This window comes from Abramis brama (assembly GCF_963993115.1).
Source record: "Abramis brama genome assembly, chromosome: 17".
Classification (NCBI taxonomy): Eukaryota; Metazoa; Chordata; class Actinopteri; order Cypriniformes; family Leuciscidae; genus Abramis; species Abramis brama.
Window position 1 is genome coordinate 13004432 of NC_139979.1, and position 21496 is coordinate 13025927.

Consider the following 21496-nt stretch of genomic DNA (forward strand, 5'->3'; position numbering starts at 1 on the left):
CTTCACTCAGGTACCTGCTGCTGGCCAACAAAAGCGTTTGTTTATGAGACTGGAGGAGAACGTCAACGCCCCCGTCTCGTGGCCTTGGGTATCATTGCATCAAAATCCCCCTAAATCGGACCACCTCCACGGAGCGGTGACATGATCCGTTTGGGAGGACAGGTGCACAGAGCGAGCCATTGAAATTCTCTATAGCCTTCAAGTTAATAACATGCAAATCTGTGTCTGTGTCTGGACATGGCCAAATATTTTCACCACAAATATGCCTTCAAATACCAATGAATGCAAATGGCATTAATCTCATCCTCTTAGCATATTCTTTATGATTTGTGTCCCACAAAAAAATATTTGCTCAGTGAAAACAGAGCATATGAATTAATTGCACTTGGTATCATTAACGGCAAAGGATAAATAACTGAGACAAATAATTGTAGTATTCTTTTGGTATGTAATTCTATAGCTATAGTGTCAGCTTCAGATGCCGTTCCCACATTATGTGATTGACTGATGCATATTGCACAAAACTGTATATTATACTTTTTTTTTTTTTTCTTAGGTATGTCTGTAAAATAATCCAGTTATTTTCTGTACTGTACATTTTCCACTATATTTACATGCATTTTAAGTACAATTGATCATAGACTGCTACACCAGTAGCATTATTTTTTTTCATAACAATATGTTATTATTGTGTATTATATTAATCAATCTCAGATAAACCTCCTACTATCTGTCACGTAAAAACAAAAAATCAATCGCTTTACTTCAGGGTCAAACAGCAAGAGGGCAGCAGGTTGCCAGAATAAGCGGAAATATGGACCAGACCTTTTGCTGTTTAATCCAGCTATGCAATACAAGGGTGTAATGAAGTATTTACATGACAGGAACAAAATATTTTATGGACTCCAGTATCAGCAGCAAAGAGATGTTCTTAGTCTCACAATAATTGCTTGTCCATGTTTTATATCTCATATTTCTCATATCTCATATTACAGGAAAACAACTGATGCAGATCTTACAAATCAAAAGATGACATTTTTACAACAGCTTATTTGCTTCTTGTGCTGTCAGCACAAATACAGGCAAACAAGAGGTTTTCCTGTTCGCCCATTTTTCCCAAGTCATCTGATGCAAAAAAAAGGTCATGCAGAGGCCAGATCAATGGCTTTTAGGTAGCAATCAGTCATTTTTAATGGTCTTCACACTTTGCACCTGCTAATTTCTTGTCCGATCACAAAACGGTTCTGCATATTCTTAGTGAATTAATGTCTTTGTTAGCTAATAAAACCCAAACTGATCTCTGTCTCTCCTTTGCCTCTTCCGTGCCAATTCAGGAAAGTAGGCACTGTTGTATGGTCTGTCTCTATCGCCCATCACTCGCTCATGCTCTTTTTCCTTCCCGCCTCCACTCCTCTGTTCCAGTAAAGCCTTTGTCCTTTTCCTCTCCTCCGCTTCTCTCTGCAGTCGTTCAGCCCGTAACCTCTCAATTGAACTGTCATGAGAGTAAAAGAAATCATTTCAGGATGAAAAACAAGATGTTACTACTGCAGTTGGCATCTACTGTGTGTAACTTATGTAATACTTCCTCATTTCTTTTTCTATATCCAGTAATTCTAAACTGATTGGAAAATGACATCAGGAAAATATTTGAAAGCAAATTATAAATGCAAAAGTTTTGGAAAAAGTAATACTTTTAGTCAGCATGGACATGTTAAATTGATCAAAAGTAACAGTGAAAACATTTCTAATGTTACGAAAGATTTCTATTTAAAATAAATGCTGTTCATTTGATGCATTAATTAAAGGATTTTCAACATTGATAATCATAAGAAATGTTTCTTGAGCAGCAATATTGTAATATCAGCATTTTAGAATGATTTCTGAGGGATCATGTGACACTGAATATTGCATTGATGGCTACTAACAATTCAGCTTTGCCATTAAAGCAACTAATTAAATTTTAAAATACATTATAAATGTCTTTTATATTGTAATAATATTTAACAACATTACTTTTTTACTGTATTTTTGATCAACTAAATGCAGCTATGATGAGCATAAGAGACTTCTTGCAAAAATATTAACAGAATTAAATCAAATTCTTGCAGGTTGCAAATAATCATGGTCGCATTTTCACTTTCAAGAAATGGCTCAGTAATCATTATGACTTGTGAAGTATGACTAAATTGTTGTGTAGTCAGGCAAGATGCTTTACTGGTGTTGACAGAAATAGAAAAATGATTTCACACCTCTCTCCACTCCTCTTCTCTCCTCTGTCTTTCTTCTCCTTCTTCTTATACTTTTTCAGCTTTCTGTCTTTCACTGCCAGTGCCTTTTTCATTTCTTTAAGAGGATCCAAACTGTCTTTCAGCTTCCTGTCTTTCTTTTCTCTTTCCTCTTCAGTCATGCTTCTTTGCTTGCTTTTGCCTTTTTCTTTTTTGTCTCTCTCTTCCTCTTTGTCTTTTCCATCTTTCAGGTACCAGGGAGTGGCTTCTGTTCCAGGAGCGGGACCTAGAGACACTAAAATACCAATAGCACGTTCCTGCTTCTCCTAGAATAAAATATAACAAAAACAGCTTTAAAATTACTATTTTAAGTAGACTATGTCACAATGGCAGTATGGAAAGTATATAGCTAAATCTTAAAGTCAGCATGAAACGGATTGCTGTGATCTCATGTGAGTGACAGGTCATCCCGCCCTCGCGCCAGTTAACATGTCACTAGAGAAAAGATGTCATTGCAAGGGGGAGGGGAAGTCATTTTGATGCAAGATTACAAGGGCATTTGAATTTTAAAAATATGATATGCCCAGATAAATCATTTATAACAAATACAGAAATATTCCATAAACAAATTAAGAATTGTCAAAAAAAAAAAAAAAACACATTAACACTGTAGAAAGAATGTTTTTAATATTTCAGTCACACCTTCTCTTCCTTTTTCTCTTTGAGGTATTCTGCATTTCCTTTCTTTTCAGACGAGTCCTCTAGAGGAAAAAGATTTAGGTGTTCTATCTCTCTGGCTCCCCGGCTTGTCTCCGCCGCCTCTCCGTCCTCTGTCCATTCCCCTGTCTGCTGCAGGCCTGCTTGAGCTTTCTTTCTCAAATACTCGGTTCGGGCCTGAGGGATTATGGGACAGACATTCAGCTCAAAATGCAAGCCATAAAATATAGATAGCAACGTAGATGGAATACAAACTGCATGTTTTAAGCATGCATTATAATTCTGATACATGCAAAAACCAACAAAGACTGACAAAATGCACGTTTTATTTTAAACATATTATTATTATTACTTTTTCATGAGGGGCTGAGAAAGTAGAAAATTAACCTAGAAACAGTGGAAGGATGCTGGGTTGCTATGGTTACCTCTTGCTCTGCGCGTTCCACTCGCCTTTGAATCTCGCGTTCTTCCTCTGCTGCATGAGCCTCGTCGCGGCGCACGCGCGCAATGTTGTCCTTATTGCGCACATGCCAGCTCTTTTTAGGCAAAATGTTCATTGTGAAATACTTAAGAGAACAGTCAAACGAACAAATATAATTGCGGGTTCGTAGCGAGTGTGTCAGGCCACATACAAGATCCAACAATTGCGGAAACAGCTCAGTTTATGGCACGAAATAAACAGCCTCGTCGACTAACTACGCAACGAAATTTAAACTCGTCAGTGCATCTCGTCGGTAAATGTCAGATTCGTTTCTTTCATACTCCCTATTCACAACAAAACACATTTAAACAGCTGTCGAAAAATACACCTACTGAATTGGTATGGAAAGAGCTTTGTAAACACCGGAAGTTGTCGTAGTGTGAACCACGTCACACGTAAAATATTTGTGACGCAGTGTAGAACGTGTAGAGTACCACACGAGGGCGCACCTAAAACAACCCTCAAAGAAAGCCTTTTGTTTACCAGAGATGCAATTCTCAGAGCTCAATCCATGAAATACTTTCTCATGTGAGGAATATCTATGTAGTCATCATAACGCTCACCATTCTATACTGATTGTGTATATTTTAGGAAAACGTTTTCAAAATAGAAGCAGTTTGTGTAGAGGTCCTCAGTTTTTTGTGTGTGATGTTTTCATGGTTTAAAAAAGAATGGAATACTCATCCAAATTAACAAAGACTTGAGTAAAAAAATAATTAGGATTTTATTCTTAAGGAGGTACAGCATAACAAAGCCTATGACACTAGAGTACATTATCCATCATAAAAGTTTTGAGTGGCAAAACACTCAAGGCATTTCACACAAAGTAGGAAATGTGTAGCCTACATTGCCTCATAAACATATTGTATACATAAACATTTATACACTACTGTTCAAAGGTATGGGGTTGTTAATATTATAAAATATTTTTGAAAGAAGTCTCTTTTGCTCACCAAGGCTGCATTGATTTGATCATAGTAAAACAGTAATATTGTGAAATATTACTCATAAAAAAAAAAAAAAACCACTATATTTGTTTTACAGTTAAAGTTAAAATATTGCTCTGTTCTACCATATTTTAAAATGTCATTTATTCCTGTGATGACAAAGCTGAATTTTCAGCATCATTACTCCAGTCTTCAGTGTCACATGATCCTTCAGAAATCATTCTAATGTGCTGATTTGGTGCTTAAGAATCATTTCTTATTATTATTGAAAACGGTTGTGCTTTTTAATATTTTTATAGAAATCATGATACTTTTTTTTAGGATTCTTTGATGAATAGAAAGTTGGAAAAAAACAGCATTTATTTAGAACAGAAATCTTTTGTGACATTATTAATATCTGTCACTTTTATCCAATTTAATGCGTCCTCTTGCTGAATAAAAGTATTAATTTCTTTTCAAAATATCTTACTGACCCCAAACTTTTTTACGGTAGTAAAAGTATCATTGGATGCATTTGTGTAAAATAATGGAGTGCACGATTTTCAGAATTCCAGCATACACTGCTGCACTTTATCAACTAAGTCTTAATATGGCCTTGGATCTTCATCGCGGGCAAATGCATAATTGTCATGTTGATTCCGCCGTGTTGCTGTGTCAGTCCTTCTCTGGGGCTGCCGTGGTTCACGTTGTTCCTTCTGCACTGTGGCATTCAGCTCTTCAATTTGTCGGACCAGGAATTGCTTGTCACGCTGTTCCTGTTACACCCAGATAAATACAGATTAAAGGAGGGATTAATAATGGTTCCAGTCAGAGGTTAAACTGGAAAGAAGAAAGTCTTAGTTTAGGTAGGTAATCACACCCCTTATTTTAAATGTTATATTATTTTATCATAGCTTTCAGTGATAATATTTATTGTACAGTTACACAAATGACACAATTTAAATATGCATAACCATTCTAGTCTGCGGATTTGGATTAATGACCAAGCACTTACCAGCTTACACTGAGATTTCAGGAGTGCTACGCTTTTCCCATGGACAGATGTTAAAGCGCTTACATAGCACAGGAGCACACTGTGTATTAAATATCAAATACATGTAATGCATAAATGTACGTTTTTATCACATTTTCATCAACAATTATATCATAAGCAGTCCTATCTTTATAGCATTATTTATCAATCTAAATCAATGATTTATTAAACTGATAGAATGTATGTTGAGTAAAGTTTTACATTAAACCATAAGAAATTCTGAATTGACCCATGGCTGTTTATACTGACCAGGAGAAGATGAAGAGTGGGATAGAGAATTTCTGGGAGCCGATATAAAACAGGAATTCTGCACTGGTGCTGTTTAGCATTTTGGTAGCTTCTGGTACAACCTCCCACATTGTTGGGTAAAAGCGGAAAGGCCCACAGCCATAAGATGGATGGATCCTACCAAAAAAAAAAGAAAAAAAAAAAGATTATACTTGAATATTCTCTCTCTGTCATCAAAAACATACATGGAGAGTGGCAGGCCTCACTCACTTAGTCACACTGTAAAGGAGAACCATGGTGGCTAACATCCATCCAAAGAGCAGAACCAACAGGAAGAAGAAGTTGGAGGTGGTGGACCGGAAGTTTCTTGTTGCTGGTTGACAGTTCTGGAAGAGAGTTATCTGATACAAGCAAGAAATGGACAAAATTAGCAATTTCAATCAATTGTACGTGTCTGAGAAGGTTGTGCTCATGCCATGGTACCTTTTTGCAGTAATAAAAGAGGATGAATTTGATGGTGTTGATGAATGGCAGCAATGGACAGAAAAAAGCTCCAGTCCAAACCACTGTTTGACTGTAAACTAGAGCAAGAACATTTGGGGCAACCAGAAACTCTTGCCGTCCCACCCACTGAGTTAGTTTACATGAGCAATGATCCACCACAATCCTGAACATGCCAAAAATAAGTTAAAGACATACATTTTTAATATAGAAATATATGACCTAACACACACAAACAGACCTGCGTGGGAATTCTACCAGGATCAGTGTAGCAATGGTAATCAGGAAGTCAAAAAGAGCCAGTTTATACATTTCCTGTCCAACTCGTGTCTCCCAGCACTATGTGGATGTGAAAGAGGGATTTGAAGTAAAAAAAGAAAAGGAAATAAGCAGCATTTATATTCTTTGGGCATTACACAGTAAGTCATTGATTATAACTTATACTATTCTGTTCAAAAGTTTGGTCTCAGTAAGATTTTTAAACAATTCATTTTATATAGAAATTTAAGGCTTACATTTTTACAAAATATTTATATTTCAAATAAATGCTGTTCTTTTGAACTTTCTATTCATCAAAAATCCTGAAGAAAGATACATCACAGTTTACACAAAAATACTTAGCAACACAACTGTTTTTAACATTGATAATAATAAGAAATTTAAGAATCTTACCGACCCCAAATTTTTGAACGTTAGTGTATCTGACAAATTATGAATGAGTGTATATCTCAAGTTGTTTACCTTATAATCGTTGTAATAATAATTGCAGGGTGTGCAGTTTTCTTTGTAGATATCTCCCTCACAGGTAATCTGTTCCCACAGAGTGTACAGCAAAACACCCAAACTCACCAAACGCAGGAAGACTGCCCTATAATGACAAATGGAGAGAATGAGTAAAATTGAGCACGCATAATAAGTTTCTAAAAGAACAATGACAGAGATCACATCAAAGAGAGCAGTGGATGGACAAACAATGTGTGAGTATTTAGCGAAAATGATGGTGCTTCATTTGAAATGATTCATTTTGAAAGCTATTAAATGAACAAAAGAAGCTGCAGGCTAATAGCTATCAATGAGGTTTTAACCAAGGCTAAACAAGCACTGCTCTTCATCTTTCTGCTCTTTGTTCTCTTTCATATCTTTATTCGGTGTGGGTGCGAGAATTGATCTAACCGCAGCAAGGCCAGGATGACCGTGGTACTGGGAGAATACTTTTCCAGTAATGCAATCTTGTCACACAGTAAAGGCACCACAAAATTGCTTGCTGTTATGACCATGGAGGGTAAGTATTGCAACATCAGCGCCACAAAGCCTGTTGTTTCTTTTTGTTTAAGCTGAAAGAAAGAGAGATTTAATCAATTCATTGTCAAAAAAATAAAGCCCAAAAAGGTAATCAGAACCTCAACCAAATAAATAAACACATTGACATTGATTTTTATAATCTTACTTGTAAATCATCTTAAAACATCCTCTAAGGAAACAAACAGACCTATGCTGCGTCCGAAATCATATGCTGTATAGTAGGTGCTACACTTAGTTTGAAACTTACTTTGTGACTGTTAAAAAAGTGCATTCTATACAGTATTAATGTGTGTAGTATCAAGAAATTCGGACGTACTACATCCACCATGTTGTCACTGTCATGTGATCAGTGCTGGATAGATTACTTACAAACTGTAATCCATTACTGAATACAAATTACATGATGAAAACTTTGTATTTAGTAATTTAATCTATTACTGTACATTTCACATTTTATTAATATAATCTGATTACTTTTTGATTAATTTTGACCTAACTCATTTGTCAATTTGAATAGAATCATCTAGTAGCATATTGATTTAAAAAAGCAAAGAAAAAGAATAGGTATTCCACTCTTTATCACCAGCGTGAAGTGCATTCAACATATGTCAGGCTGTCTCAAACTGCCGTTTGTGTAGGAATTGCAGGGGGTTCGGAAACTGATGAAAAGCTAATAATTAATTTGATCTAAAAAATGGTAAATTGACAGAAAAATATTTTTCTTGTTTATGCTGTGTGGCCTCTCAATTTTCCATGTAATTATAGTTTCCTAACTAGCGGCTATTCTTTTGTGCGCAATTCCACAAAACTGGAACTGGACTTTCCGAACATATAAGGCTCTTTTAGAAAGGAAAATTTAAAAGCTAAAATAAGGAGAATTAGGGAGAATCACTGAATTATTAATAATTTACTGCCAATTTGTGAATGTTAAGTAATCATGTAATCAATAAATAAGTACAGTAGTCTGATTACAAGTATTTTTTTAAAATGTAATATAATACAAATACAAATATTTAATTTTAAGAATCTGATTACGTAATCTAGGATTATATATAATCAGTTACTACCCATGTGACCTACAGTGTTAGTTGCGCCACTTTACCGCCATTACTCCTCTCCTATGGGCTCATGGGACAGTAAAGTGTCCACCGAAGTAGTAGTTCATCCATTCAAGTACTGTTTTTCGAATACTATTTATTCAGACATACTATGTCTGTTGGCATACGTTTTTTTGCATGTTCTACAGTAGGGAAGTATTTGATTTCAGACGCAGCGCTAGACAAATTCATCTCTACATAAGTTTAATGTGACTGTTTAGTTTTAGTTACTGTTTTTGGTCTTTTTTAACTTCAGCTAACCTGGCTGAACTGTGTTGCCTCAGCAATGCCATAGAAAGTTGCACCGATGAGAATCAAGACAACTATGTTGAGGAAAACACGGAGCGCGTAGAGAGAGACTGTTTGGCCCAAAGTCAGGGAGGCAGCCTTTTTTTTTAGTCTTTCCTCTTCTAGATCCACCTGAGGGAAAGAGACATGGTGAGAAAGATAAAAAAATATATATATGTTGTCAAGATAATGATAAACATAATTCTGCACTAGCAGTTTTTTTTTAATAATTTATTTTTTTACACAATACCTGAAGGTATTTAATTTAAAACTTGTTTTCCAAACAGACCTGTAACCGGTTGCGAAAATTGCTCTGTTTAAGATTTGTTGATCGGTCTCCTTGGAGACCGTGATCCCATCCTGTAAACACCAGTGTACTGTAACCACCTGTTGCTCCTCCACCCGTCACAACGGCAACACGTGCCGTGCCGCCCATTCTGTTGGTCAATCAGAGATGTCGGCTTAATACTTATTAATACCTAATACTTAATATGCTGGTAGAAAATTCTGAGAAAGCTGACAAGACTCACCTAATAATCATACAAATGAAGCAGAAGAGGAAGTAGAAGGCTGCCGTCAACAGATACGCCAGAGGGATGTTGTAAGAGAAGCCATCACTCTCAACCACTGAATTGTTATAGTAGCCATAAAACAGGTATGAATACTCCATAAATCCCTGAAGGAAGACATGACTGTGATGAGTGAAGATCATTTAGAAGATATTCACAATAAAAAAATAAGATAAGCTTCTAAGTAAGTTTCACATTATTTAAGAACAGGCTCAAAAACAAACATAATGAACCCTAAAAAACACACACACACAGACACGCACTGAAAATTTCAAAAACGTTTAGCCTTTTATGTTCAAACCGGAGTCAGACAAAGATGGAGAGACTCAAGAAGAAGTGACAACATGTAGAAAACATTTCTGAATGATTAGTTGGTGAATTTATGTAGCTTATGTGTAGTTATCTTCAAGTCATTGATTAGCATATTCTGTCATGATAATCTATAAATCCTGTTCCGGGGGCGGGGTTTATGTAAATTTTAGGGTTTGTGATATCACTAACCCGGGAGGAATGTCGTGTAGTCCCTACCAGCCGTTTGTTGTAGTCCTTAAAAAGCGATTTCTTTAAAAGAAAATATCTCCTTTTGCTTTGAACTTTGACCGTCGTAACTTTGCAGATGTTGTTTATGGTCAAACAGCAACATTACACACTGACTAAAGTTAGAAAAGTGAAATCATAATAAACCACCCCTTTAAGCTTTGTCTGTGAAACCGGGGGTAAATGTATTTAGAAATGCATTCATTAAGTGTGTCCATACCGTTCCTGAGATCAGGTCCAGAAAGTATGTGATGAACACCATCAGGGTATCAGGTTTTGGATCATACTGCAAGCATATTTCCACACCTGTTTCAAACAAAATAATATGAAAATTTGACTGCAGAATTTTTTTTTTTAAGTGAACTGAATTAAAACCAGTTCATTGTATTTAATGTGAACAGTATTTCAACAAAGAGGGTTATTTCCTGATAGTGTTGTGTACCCTGAATCCAATAATATTAGGAGTAGAGGGTTAGTAAAATGGCAGCAAACTATTAATAACTACAGAAAACAACTTTTCCCATTAAGATAGTTAAACTGTTTCTAAAGCGATCTAAGGTTTTCTTTTAAAGGATTAGTTATTACAATGAATTATTAACCAAATCAACAAATGCATTTGAACAGCGCCTGGGGACCCACTGTCCTGCAAAGTTGAGCTCAAGCCCTATAATTAAACACAGATGAACCAGCTTATCAAGCTCTTCAGGATCTCCTGAAAATCACAGGCAGGTGTGCTGAAGCAGGTTGAAAATAAACTTTGAAGAACAGTGGATCTCCAGGAGCAGGGTTGAAGACCTCTGCTTATGAACATGACATCAGCGCTGTTTTATTTATTTTAATATGACTGTTCGTTTCTTAGTTAGACTGTGAAGTACTAATGCTAAACATGTTGTCAGGGTCTTGCAGCTTTACCAGATATTATAAAGAGTCTCAGTCCAGAGAAAGAGGATTGTGTTAGAACCAGCTAGAATGTTCTCATTCTGAAGCATGGAAATTTGTTTCTTATACTAGAGAGACAGTGTTCCTACCGGTTAGATTGACTGTAATGATGGTGGAGTTGAAGTTCATAGAGCGAAACACAATGCTGGGAATGAGGACAAATGCTGCGATTAACAAGGAGGACAGGAAGTTGAGAATCACAAGAAATCTCAGGAACAGGAAGTAGGATTGGACTCCTCCACCAAAGTGACCTACAAGAAAACAAGTGGATAAAGGAAAGGGGAAAAAAAAAGAATAATTTTTTTATTTTTGAATACAACGTTTCTTTCATCTCCACTAGGCTTTTATATTATCTTGTTCTTGGCGTCTTTTCTTAGATGACCAGTTGATTTACAAAAACGTGCTGATGAGAGCAGAATGTCTATTTTATATTTGTATGTTTTTTTTTTTATTTCACCTCCTATCATTTGGATTCCCCTTTTCCACAGAACAAAATAGCTGAGAACATATTTGGCAACCTCACAGAAACGGCGAAATGTCTGTGACTGTTTGATGTTCCAAGAGCTAGAAACAACTGGAATTCTCATCTGTTGCACCTGCCTGGAATAAAGTGAGAGAGAAACAAGCCCTATTACGATTCAACTTTCTGAAACTAAAAGTTTCAATGGATAATTCTGTCTGAAACTTTTGGGAGCTAGTGTTAAAAGTACAGCTGAATTTTGGTAATGTAAAAATGTAAAAGTTGACACTGGTACATTTATGTAATGAGATAATGTATTTATACCATACTGCTCTCTTCAGGCCCATGTGCAGCGGCAGCTCGCGGAGATTTCGAGGCTCATTAGACTCTTCAGCATCTTCAGGGGGGGAGGCCCAATCAAACTGAGCCGCACTGGTCTCTTGGGCTGGAACTGTCCGTAACCTCAATGAATGCTGGGAACCATAAGGACTAGGGTAGTCTTTTGGTGTTCAGAGAAAACAGATTACAAATTACAAAACAATTACGAAAGTTGGTATATTAAAATGATATATGGCAAGGAAACTATAATACTGACGTTTAACTGTACTGTGAGACATTACAGTATAAGGTACAGTAATGGTTGTGTTAAAAAATAGGACTGAGAACAAACTAGAGCAGCATTTTCCCATCAGCTCTGAAAATATTCTATGCACCACATTTCTATACATAGCCATGACCCATATATCCCTGCCAGTTCTCCTTATCACTTGTAAAATAACAGACTTTACATCATAGACTTCACACTGAACAGGACATACATCATTAGTCATTGTAATAAATAAAGAACATAAAAAAGCAACAGTAAAAAGCTAATTAACTGATTAGTTACCTCACCAAATACAGTAAAATTGAAAAAAAGTAGTTAGTAAATGAATATCTAAACACACACTAAAACATGTTTTAATAGCTCAAACAAGTTGGTAAAGAAATTACATAGTTTAATGGCATACAGGGTGGGCCATTTATATGGATACACCGTAATAACATGGGAATGGTTGGTGATATTAAAGTCCTGTTTGTGGCACATTAGTATATATTAGTACACACCACCCATCTTGAGGAGTTTGCCCCCTCACATGTACTAATGTGCCACAAACAGGACTTTAATATCACCAACCATTCCCATGTTATTACGGTGTATCCATATAAATGGCCCACCCTGTAGAGTTAAGGAACTGTCAAATATAGTATCCAAAATGATGCCTTATAATAGCTTAAGATTTTCAGCTGTAAATGAAAACATGTATAGCTCCCCAAGTGAAAAATAAATTTTATGCTAAGTATACTACCAATACATTTACATATTTATGTACTTGTATCAACAATCAAATAGCCTACCCTGTGATTGTACTTTTGGTATACTAAATTGCTATATTTAAAGTCTGCTAAATTAGAACAAGTAATTTTGTGCTTAATGCACTTTAGTTATCTGGAAATATTGCTGAGGTCCAACTAAAGATACATAAATTATATTTGATTGTGCTAAAGTTAAAGTTTTGCAAGTATACATTAGTTACACTTTAAATATCTTGCATTTAAATTATACAGTGATCATACTAACTTACTTATAGTGATATTAAACACAGCCTAGGCTTAATATAAAAATAAAAATAAATGCATTGTGCAATAAAGAAAAACTCCAAATAAAGTTTAATTATAATATTTATATCAGTAAGTCTCAAGCAATATGTCAGTAAATATATTAATGGGTTTGTAGTATAGTTAGTATGAAATAAATGTATAGGCTTATTTTAAATACATTTTGGCATAGGTTTTTTTTCCACTAGGGCAGACTTTGCATCCATTGCCTCTGACATGTTTTCTCACCATCACACACCTAACTCGGAAACACCAAAGTTACCAAAACTCATAATTACTAGTTGTTCAGGAAATAAGAAAATCAGGAAGTAAGTTTTATAATTATGATCTTGACCTTTTCAATAATTTGCCTAAACTTTGAATATCAGGAAGGCTATTGCTTAATCAGTAAAAGGCAAATTCTTAAACTGTGCCATTATTTATAAATATTACGTATGTATGTTCAGCACTCTTACAGTGTAGGCTAATTGAATTGCAATTATACCTATATTTTAAGTTTATGCTTAGTGAATTCTGCATTTGAAAACTTAAATGTAAGACTCAAGAGTATATTTAATTTTAAAGTGTAGGCTACTCAAGTATACTTGGAACATTTCCACTGCTTTTGGACTAAAATGCATTTAGTTCGCAATTAGTTGTTCCAATTTAACATACTTAAAGTATACCAATTTATAATGTAGGCTACCACGAATACATTTAGTTATTATAAAGTAGGCAACATACGAATAAATTGTACTTAAGTATAGGCTACTATTTTTACACTAGGTTCTTTCTTGTCCTCGAGGGACTGATTGCTAGCTAACCGTAAATAAACTCTATCCACCCCTTAAGCTTATGTATCACATTAGCTCTCAGTTACTCTCTTACCTGGAGTTGGATGAACTTGATTGTTGAATTCTCTCAGCTCCATCAGAAATCAGGTATTATAAACATAAATTCCACATAAAACAAACACGAAAACAACCAACACAATCCAAAAAAGACAGTAGTCAGATTTGCATAACGTTATCTATGTATTTTCGCAAATTCCCACTGACGGAGAAGAACACAGGTGTGTCTGGACTTTGTATCTCATGAAAATAAACTTTGGAAACACTTCCTTGTACTTTTTGCCAGCTGAACACCAGCTTCACACGCTATAAGACTAACTGTGACAAAGAGAAAGGCAACCTTGACAGATCCCGTTTCCATGAGTAAAGACAACTCGGTCTTCAATCGGAAAATTTTCTTTCTATGTGGACTGATAGCAGATTTACTAAAAATTAGCTGATTTTTTGAATAATGAGTTATAATTGAATAATAAAGTTTTAAATCTGTTGAAAAATAAGACTTGCTTGTTATGAGCCTTGGTAAGCATATTCCTGTGGGGTTTTGCCTGTTTAATAATGTTGTCATGGAGACGAAGGGCATAACCTTTTTTGTCGGATTAACAGATTTATCAAATCTTATAACTAAACTTACACACCATTAAACACTAAACACGAGAACTAAATAATAAAAAAATTCAATGCAATTTATGAAACATCCAGTAAAATGGTCAAAAGAATTCCGACAATTGGTATACTATACAAAGAAATTAATACTTTTATCCAGAATTTTAGACATTATAGACATTTATAGTGCTATAAAACATTTCTAATTTAAATAAATCCTGTTCTTTTGAATTTTCATCAAAGAATCCTAAAAAATATTTCACGGTTTCCACACAAATAAATATATATTTCTGAAGGATCATCTGACACTGAAGACTGTAGTAAAATTCAGCTTTGCATGACAGAAATAAATCACATTGTAAAATATATTATATTAGAAAATAGTTTTAAATAGTTAAATATTACAGTTTTTTTTAATCAAATGCTTTGGAAAAATTAAATAAAATTCATGCCCACCTTTGAAAAGTAGTGCAAGTCAAGGCAGAATGTGAGCAATTACAGCAAGAGAAAAATAGGAATAACAAAAATGTTTGAGACAATAATGAAAAATCAGGTGATCATTTTTAATATACTTTGTATCCAAACACAGAAATGACACCAGGAGAAGGAAGTTTTTGGGGATAAAAATCACTTATTTTATTGAAAACACATATTTTTCAAACAAAACCTGGAAGGATATGAGTGGTAGCCTACATCCTGTGTTAAATATAGTCCAGAAGGTAAACATTAGAGATAAAATATAGCAGGTAGACATTACAGGAACCAGCATACAATCTGAACGATCAATAAACTAAACACCAGCACTATCCTCTAGTGTACAAAAAAAATGTTTTGGAATTAATTCTGCAGGAAATATTTTACATCTGATCTTTTGAGAAGATCTTTCATACTTATTCAGACTCAACCAGACTTTAATTGCTCTTAGTAATAACATATTACTTTGTTGATTCAAGTTTAGCAACACTTAACATTAGGTTGTACTTTACATCATATGGCATCAAATTACAGAGCAAATGAACAAAATAGCAAAAACATTCACTCGTACTTTCTGAAAATGTGAGAAAAAGAAAGTTTCCAAATACTTACACATTCTTTGTAGAATAATACAAATAATAGTGATACATAACAATCAATGTATACTCAGAATGGATGAAAACCAAGGCAGACCAACTTTTAATATCCCATTTATACAACTTTGTTATCACAAAGGTTGTGTGACCTCATTGACACTATTACAGAAAGAGTAAATCTCTACAAATTTGCACTCAATGTAGTGATAGGGCCGGGGTCTAACATTCATCAGTTTTGTGTATGTGTGTGTGTGTGTGTACGGATGGATTCAGTTCAAGTCCTCTGTGTGGGAGCTGAATTCGAGTCCCATGGCCACTGATTAGCAGAAAAACTCTATTAATATAAATACAATACTGACCTGGTCAGGATGAATCTATAAGGTTGCACTGTTTTTCACCGGACAACAAAAATAAGCATTTTCCAATATATGTAATAAAAAAACAAATGATAACATTAAAAGTATGGAAATTAACTGAAAGCCATTTTCACTGTTAATAAAATAAAGATTGATATCCTTGGGTTCATCACATATTACTCTTCTCTCTGTGTTCCTTTTTAAAAAACAAAATCCGTTAAATGGCAGTTGATGGCTATTACAGTGCATGTTGGGAAATGTTTTTTTTGTGTGTGTAAACGTACAAACTCTCCAGTTATCATCACAATCATCACATCACACATTTGTTTCACTCAGCCTTCTCTCTTACCACATCCTGTTTCTCTCCTTCAGCTCCTTCCCTCCTCTCTCTCTTTTTCCCTCCTTTCATGATTTGTCCTACTCCTATACAAACAATGGCGATGATATGAATTATGAAGTATATGGAGCTCCAGTAGTTGATGGTGTCGCTGGCCTTCAGGAGAACAAATCCCATGCACATGCAGTCGTAAGCCCTCATCTTGAGGAACCAGTGGATCCAGTCGAAGATGTTCTGGCCCTTCGGCCCCAGACGGGCTCTGACGGAAGCCTCCATGGACGATTCTGCTGCGATACACAGTGGGATGGTGAGAAAAGAGAGGTAGTAACCAGCATGGAGGCCATGCCAGTAAGCACTGATTAACATTGTCCATCCAGCCCTGCCATAATGTGAGAAAAGAGACAAAACAAAGTTGAAGATTATGATGGTCAATAACAGAGCATTTTAACCACAATGCAGTTGAAAGGTCTAATGCACATGCTCGTACCTGAGAGCGTACGCTCTGAAAGGGGCATTGGGGTAGATATAGTGGTGAAGCCACCACTGCACCGTCATGTTCCAGTAGCGCATGCCATGCCGAACCTTGACGCAGAAATCTGTATTATAACAGTCAATGTTCTGGATAGTTTTGAAGTCATACTCCACAGCTGTGTCTGGATCAGGACTGAAACATACAACATTATCAACCACATGATCAAACCTCAAATGAGCTTGTAATTTCCTGTAGATAATCTTATAGGCACAGGCTGAAGAAACATGGACGTTTTTTTTATTGTGAGTACTGTTTACACTAGTGATTCACAATATATCGTTACCAGTGACTGTCTGATATTAACAGATTTTTGAATTTACTTTATTTCATTTTCAAGCTAATCTTTAAAAACGCAATACATTTATTAACACTGTTAAATATAATCTTTAGAAATTCTGAAAATGACTATACATTTTCAGAATTCGTAATATCAATTTTAAATATATTTAACTTGGAATAAGTAAATTAATATTTTAATATTTTTTCTATATTTTCACAGTTAAAAAATAAAATAAAAATTGAGATCACTTAGAAATGTCCTTGTTTTCCATGAAAACACACATGAAATTAGTTTGAAGAGGAAAAATAGCAAATGAATAGGAAATGCAGTCATTTACAGATTTTTTTATTGAAATAATGATTGTATTGTACAACCTTTGCTTTCATCAAAAAAGCCACCTTTCGCAGCATTTACAGCCTTACAGATCTTTGGAATTCTAGCAGTCAATTTTTTAAAGTAATCTGACAAGATTAAACCCCATGCTTCTAGAAGCATCTCCCACAAGATGGATTGGCTTGATGGACACTTCCTCCGTACCATACGATCAAGCTGTTCCTACAACAGCTCGATAGGGTTCAGATCCGGAGACTTTGCTGCCCACTCCATTACAGACAGAATTCCTGCTGACTGCTTCTTCCCTAAGTAATTCTGGCATAGTTTGGAGGTGTGTTTTGAGTCATTATCCTGTTGTAGGACATAATTGGCCCCAAGTGCATCAAGTGCTGTCCACAGGGTATGGCATGCATGACGTTGCATAATAATAGCCTTCCTTCTTCAAGCTCCGTTTTACCCTGTACAAATGTCCCATTGTACCACCACCAAAGCACCCTCAGACCATCACACTGCCTCCCACCATGCTTGACAGATCCTCTTGCATCTTTTCCTTTGTTCTGCATCTCACAAATGTTCTTCTGTTTGACCTGAAAACCTTAAACTTGGACTTTTAAGCTCCAGTTTTCCTCTATCCAGTGTCTGTGCTCTTTTGCCCATCTTAATCTTTTCTTTTAATTGGCCAGCCTGAGATATGGGTTTTTGTTTGCTACTCTGCCTAGAAGCCCAGAATCCCAGAGTTGCCTCTTCACTGTTGATGACACTGGTGTTTAGAAGGTACTATTTAGTGAAGCTGTCATTTGAGGACCTGTGAGGAGTCTGTTTCTAAACTAGAAACAGTCTTGTTTTTAAACAACACTCTAAGGTATTTGTCCTCTTGCGCATTTGGGCACCAGGGCCTCCCACTCCACTTTCTATTCAGGTTAGAAGCAGTCTGTGCTGTTCTATGAAGGAAGTAGTTATATTTCTCACATTAAATAGCCTTCATTTCTCAGCACAACAATAGACTGACGTGTTTCCAAAGAACGTTCTTTGTTTCTGGTCATTTTGAGCCTGTAATCAAACCCATAACTCATGATGCACCAGACACTCAACTAATCTAAAGAAGGCCACTTTTATTGCTTACTTAATCAGTGCAACAGTTTTCAGCTGTGCAAAAGGGATTTCTACTGATCAATTAGCCTTTTAAAATAATTAACTTGGATTAGCAAACATAACATGAGATTAAAAAAGGACTGATGGTTGCTGATAATAGGCCTTTGAGCAACTGTAGGTCTTTCTTTAAAAATCAGCTGTTTCCAGCCACAATTATTATTTACAACATTATGTCTGCACTGTATTTGTGATCAATTTGAAGCTTTTGTGATGGATTAAAAATTGCTTTGCTTCTGAAAATTCTCCTATTCTAATGTATCATGTTTGTCTTGACAGTTTAATATTGCCTAACTGTAACCCTGCTGACCTCTGATGCTGTGCTTTACTGGATCCTGCTTCAAACCTATTACTGTAACATGTAAATTTCTATTCTTGGATAATTAAAGTTCTATCATATCCTTTTATAGAACATGCCATGTTTTCCCTGATGTACCTCCTGATTAGATAAAATCCTCAAAGTTCAAGTCATCATATTTACAAGTTACAGTCAAACTGTAAAAGCACATTAAAAAGCTATCAGGTAATAAAGTGAATCACCCTACCTATATTTCACCGTTGGTCCTCCCCCAGGTTTGGACAGCGCCCCCTGGGGGTAACAGCCTAGACCTGCGCTGATGCAACCTGCCTCTGCCCCACACCATGCAGAGTAGAAACGCATCCGGAATACAAAGAATATTGCCACCATGTAGAAAAATCTGAAACATAACCACTATGATTCTCAATATGGTAAAAAAAAACAAACAATTGAGATAAAGTGTGATTTAAATATAATTATGTCCTTTGGACTTTACTTTTAGTCTCAGTCTGGATTGGTCCTTTAATCCAGTAAAACGAACCTGTAAAAATAGTTGTGCTCCAGGAATTCTTCAGTACGGACATAGGACAAGGGAAAGACAAAGTTGACAGCTATAAAGAGAACTCCGTAAACGGGCACCATCTTCAGCCTCTGCAGGCAGGGCTCTTTACCCGGCAGCGACAGGGGACTGGACTGCTGCAACCAGTCTGCATACGTCTGATAGCGGAAGAAGGGACCTGGGGGACACCGGCAAGAGTGGGTGGGACAAAGAATGGAAAATGAAGGAATGTGAGGAGAGCATGGTAAGAGTTATCAGTGAAGACATGGCATAGATGGGCAAAGATGACACATGATATTGGGATAGAATGGAGTATAGGTATGGAATCGAATGCAATAATGAGCCATTTCAATGTGCCACAGGGGATGACAACATGAAGCATATGGATGTATGGTTTGGGAGGACAAATCATGGTAAAAGAGGAGCAATAATAACACAATCAGTTATAAAAAAGAAATTGGACTCACACATTACTGAACTAGTAGCAGAGAGAAACAGAAAAAGACAAGTTAGCATACATGCAAAACATACAGCACAGAACGTTTGAACAGACTCAAAAGCATTCCAGGAAATTAAAATCAATATGCAAAATACCTGTCATTATGCCCACATAGCAGTAGCTATATGATATAATGTCATAGAGTGAAGGCTCATGGGAAAGTCCTCCCACCACTGGGGACTTAGTGAAGGCGCTCACTTCCTTTTTCTTCTCCAAGTAATAACTTTGAACCTCATTAGCTAAACTGACCATCTGTGTATTCAAAACAAAACTCATTCAATAATTATATCAAAAGATTAAAACATGGAAAATGTGTCTAATTTTATTGCGTTTTACCTTCAATGTTAAAAGAAGCTGAATGGCATTGGCAAAAGGTGTTGGCTGAGGGAGGCCAAACCAGGTGACCAGACGGAAAAAGAGGAGGTACAGAAACGTCCAGCCCAAAGACAGAGCCGGGGCACTTCTAAAAAAAAAAAAAAAAAAGAGCACAGGGAAATATCTCCGAATCTAATGTAAAATTCCAGACAGTATTTCTACATATCACACTAACCTCCAATTGATCTTTATAATCAGCCATGTTCCTAACACTGTAAAGAAAGAGTGTAGAGTGTGGATCCCACAGGTAGCAATGGAGATTATCAAACCCAAGAGCAATGCTGCCCCCTGCTTGACCGGAGGGCCTGGTAAATAATGCACACAAAAGTGATCAAGAGTTGTTAAAATCATGATGAAACAGATGTAGTGATATGTTACTACATCTACCCCCCCCCCCCCCCCGCCCCGCCCCACCCCACCCCGCCCTATTATTACCCTATTATTAACACATTTTAATATGTGGGCTCTAACGTAAAGAAAGACATAGTCAGACTTACTTAGGTAGCGGAAGAGGAATCCTACAGGTATTGATGCACCAAGGATTCCTAGGTAGACTAATTCATCTGGTGACATCTTTCTGTTTACACCAATAACAAGCATAACGATTATCTCACTGTTTATTATGTTATATTCATATTCAAGCTTATCCATCCAACATTAAAATAGTGCTTGGGTTAATCAGTTTATAAAACTCCCAACATTTAGCCAGCTATCCCATCTTTGACTATCCCATCCCTGAGCATATTTAATCTTTTCTTAGATTCAATGAATGATTTTATTTAACCAAACATTTCCAACTTGTCATGGCAGGAGCAGGAAGGTCTGTAAATCATTCAGTCACTTCCTGACACTATAGTCATCCAACACTTCTTAACAACATCAAAATAGTTTTTAGAAAACTGACATTTGAAAAGTGATTTGATTTGAATCATATGGGATGCATCTAATAGACTGGCCTTACAGAAGCAGATAGCCTTTGGCACAGTGAGACTGGATAATATATATACCACCTATAATTCTTAAATGACCACAGCAATACTTACAGCAGTGAGGTATGGAGGTGTGCAGTCAAATACTAGTTATTCTGACGGATATTGTATTTGCCAAAGTCCCCTTTAACCGCCCGAGCACTAGCCTGTTCTCTCTTCATTCACCACTTCCTACTACCGCATATGTGCACTGCAAGCACCGCATTTGAGTTGCCAGATCTTCACAAAAACTGCAACAGCAAATAACTGTCTAAGAAACCGTAAAACATCACAGCAGCTGATTAACGAATCATATTGATTTTG

General features: G+C 36.1%; 3 protein-coding genes across 4 annotated transcripts; all 3 read right to left on the bottom strand.

Moving 5' to 3' along the window:
• Positions 1-943: 943 nt before the first annotated feature.
• leng1 (leukocyte receptor cluster (LRC) member 1) lies at positions 944-3820 on the bottom strand. The gene is made up of 4 exons (XM_084088132.1): positions 3368-3820; positions 2928-3119; positions 2250-2551; positions 944-1492 (listed from the first exon to the last, which is right to left on the bottom strand). The coding sequence occupies exons 1-4, from the start codon at positions 3497-3499 to the stop codon at positions 1279-1281; spliced, it is 840 nt and encodes a 279-aa protein (XP_083944258.1). The 5' UTR covers positions 3500-3820; the 3' UTR covers positions 944-1278.
• Positions 3821-4125: 305 nt separating this feature from the next.
• On the bottom strand, positions 4126-14027 carry tmc4 (transmembrane channel-like 4). Of its 2 annotated transcripts, XM_084088141.1 has the most exons (16): positions 13851-14027; positions 11649-11823; positions 11322-11464; positions 10954-11115; positions 10146-10231; positions 9350-9495; positions 9109-9256; positions 8793-8951; positions 7306-7466; positions 6874-7000; positions 6374-6471; positions 6115-6298; positions 5902-6032; positions 5653-5808; positions 5365-5443; positions 4126-5125 (listed from the first exon to the last, which is right to left on the bottom strand). In XM_084088141.1, the coding sequence occupies exons 1-16, from the start codon at positions 13891-13893 to the stop codon at positions 4955-4957; spliced, it is 2169 nt and encodes a 722-aa protein (XP_083944267.1). In that variant the 5' UTR covers positions 13894-14027; the 3' UTR covers positions 4126-4954. The 2 variants fall into 2 exon arrangements, with proteins under 2 accessions (XP_083944267.1, XP_083944268.1); XM_084088142.1 differs by lacking the exon at positions 13851-14027 and having other exon boundaries at positions 11654-11747.
• A 931-nt stretch (positions 14028-14958) lies between these two features.
• On the bottom strand, positions 14959-21387 carry mboat7 (membrane bound O-acyltransferase domain containing 7). The gene is made up of 9 exons (XM_084088673.1): positions 21248-21387; positions 20702-20781; positions 20380-20509; positions 20166-20292; positions 19925-20081; positions 19313-19508; positions 19019-19171; positions 16667-16843; positions 14959-16558 (listed from the first exon to the last, which is right to left on the bottom strand). The coding sequence occupies exons 2-9, from the start codon at positions 20775-20777 to the stop codon at positions 16171-16173; spliced, it is 1404 nt and encodes a 467-aa protein (XP_083944799.1). The 5' UTR covers positions 20778-20781; positions 21248-21387; the 3' UTR covers positions 14959-16170.
• Positions 21388-21496: the final 109 nt, after the last annotated feature.